The 1,554-nt window shown below is 49.7% G+C and overlaps 1 protein-coding gene across 1 annotated transcript; it reads left to right on the forward strand.

The window, feature by feature from the left end:
• Positions 1-497: 497 nt before the first annotated feature.
• Positions 498-1,109, forward strand: LOC119348537 (histone H4). The gene has a single exon (XM_037616589.1). The coding sequence runs from the start codon at positions 581-583 to the stop codon at positions 890-892; it is 312 nt and encodes a 103-aa protein (XP_037472486.1). The 5' UTR covers positions 498-580; the 3' UTR covers positions 893-1,109.
• Positions 1,110-1,554: the final 445 nt, after the last annotated feature.

The following is a 1,554-nucleotide window of genomic DNA, read 5'->3' on the forward strand; positions in this document are numbered from 1 at the left end:
TTTAAAATCTTGTTAGAGTCGTCATATGAAAACTAGGCATTTTTTGGACTAATTTTGAAGGCTCGAACGAGGGATATCTAGTTTTCAGGGATGCTCCATAAAAATTGCATTACCGATTTACTTTTCATTTTCTTCAGAATTACTTTTGCCCCTAGAACTAGGTTGCCGAGTCAAGAAAACTTTGTGGAATTACCTTTGCTTAGAAAAACAATATTCTGGTAAAAGAGACGTCACAGACTTCGTGCCATTCCTTAGTTGGCGCCACTGCCTACACCAGCACGAAAACATCGCGCCCACAGCCCAAAACTTTGGAGCCGGCGGGTGACCCAGCCCGCCACTCCAGCAATCGGTGCCTGTGCCTCCCCGCCAGGTCATCGATCCGCGGCATCCCTCCCGCGGATCGCGATCTCAACCGTGCACTGCATCTGCATCTGACGGCACAAACACGCCTCCTTTCCGTCCTCCCACCTCTTGCCCACCTTAAAATCCCCTCCCCACCTCCGGCAAATCACAACACAATTCCCCACCGCTCCTCGACCCCCATCCTCTCGCAGCTCGAACCAAGAAGAGATCTTCAGCCATGTCGGGGCGCGGCAAGGGAGGCAAGGGGCTCGGCAAGGGCGGCGCCAAGCGCCACAGGAAGGTGCTGCGCGACAACATCCAGGGCATCACCAAGCCCGCCATCCGGCGCCTGGCGAGGAGGGGCGGCGTGAAGCGCATCTCCGGCCTCATCTACGAGGAGACCCGCGGCGTGCTCAAGATCTTCCTCGAGAACGTCATCCGCGACGCCGTCACCTACACCGAGCACGCCCGCCGCAAGACCGTCACCGCCATGGACGTCGTCTACGCCCTCAAGCGCCAGGGTCGCACCCTCTACGGCTTCGGCGGCTAGGCTCTTCCTTGCCCCCTTGCAGATCCCAAAAGTTTGATGATACCGCGACTTGTGTAGTTCTCTACTTCCTCTGTAGTTCGCTATTTCCTCTGTATTTCGAACTGAATCGTGGAGCAAACCTATTCGCAGTTTGTTAGAATTCAAACTTGTCTAAGTGAGATACCGTGCCTCTGATTTTGTCCTGCTGCATCTCTGTTAATGTGAAATTGTTCTGTCTTCTGTGGTGCAAAATTGCGTGCGCCTGGGAGTTGGATTGTTTTGCCATTCTTTTACCTGGAGACCCTGACGGATCGTACTTGCTTGCCTAACAATCGTGTATGTTCGAATCAGGAACATCATTTGCTTCGTTTCTGCTAGTTGATCTGATGCATTTGCACCGGGCACCATTTATGATTCTATGTTGCAGCAATGTGTAATTGGGATTGGGATTAGCCTGCATTTCATACAGAAGTGTCACTTGCTCTATTTCTGCTGTTTTTCTCTATGTTACTGCAATAATACTTCATCTGTTGCATCATACATTTTGGCAGTGGCAGCAACAACTTGGCCCTGTTTGATAGCAAAGTATTATAAAAACTAAAGTATTGAAAACTATAGTAATTTAGTCAGTAGGTACACAATACTACAGTTTTAACATAACAGAGTATTTTGAATTATTCATG

The sequence above is a fragment of the Triticum dicoccoides genome, chromosome 1B, assembly GCF_002162155.2.
Source record: "Triticum dicoccoides isolate Atlit2015 ecotype Zavitan chromosome 1B, WEW_v2.0, whole genome shotgun sequence".
In the NCBI taxonomy this organism is placed as follows: domain Eukaryota; kingdom Viridiplantae; phylum Streptophyta; class Magnoliopsida; order Poales; family Poaceae; genus Triticum; species Triticum dicoccoides.

What these genes read in the sequence shown, in the direction of transcription:
- LOC119348537 (XM_037616589.1), top strand. Translation starts at nt 581, where the DNA reads ATGTCGGGGCGCGGCAAGGGAGGCAAGGGGCTCGGCAAGGGCGGCGCC.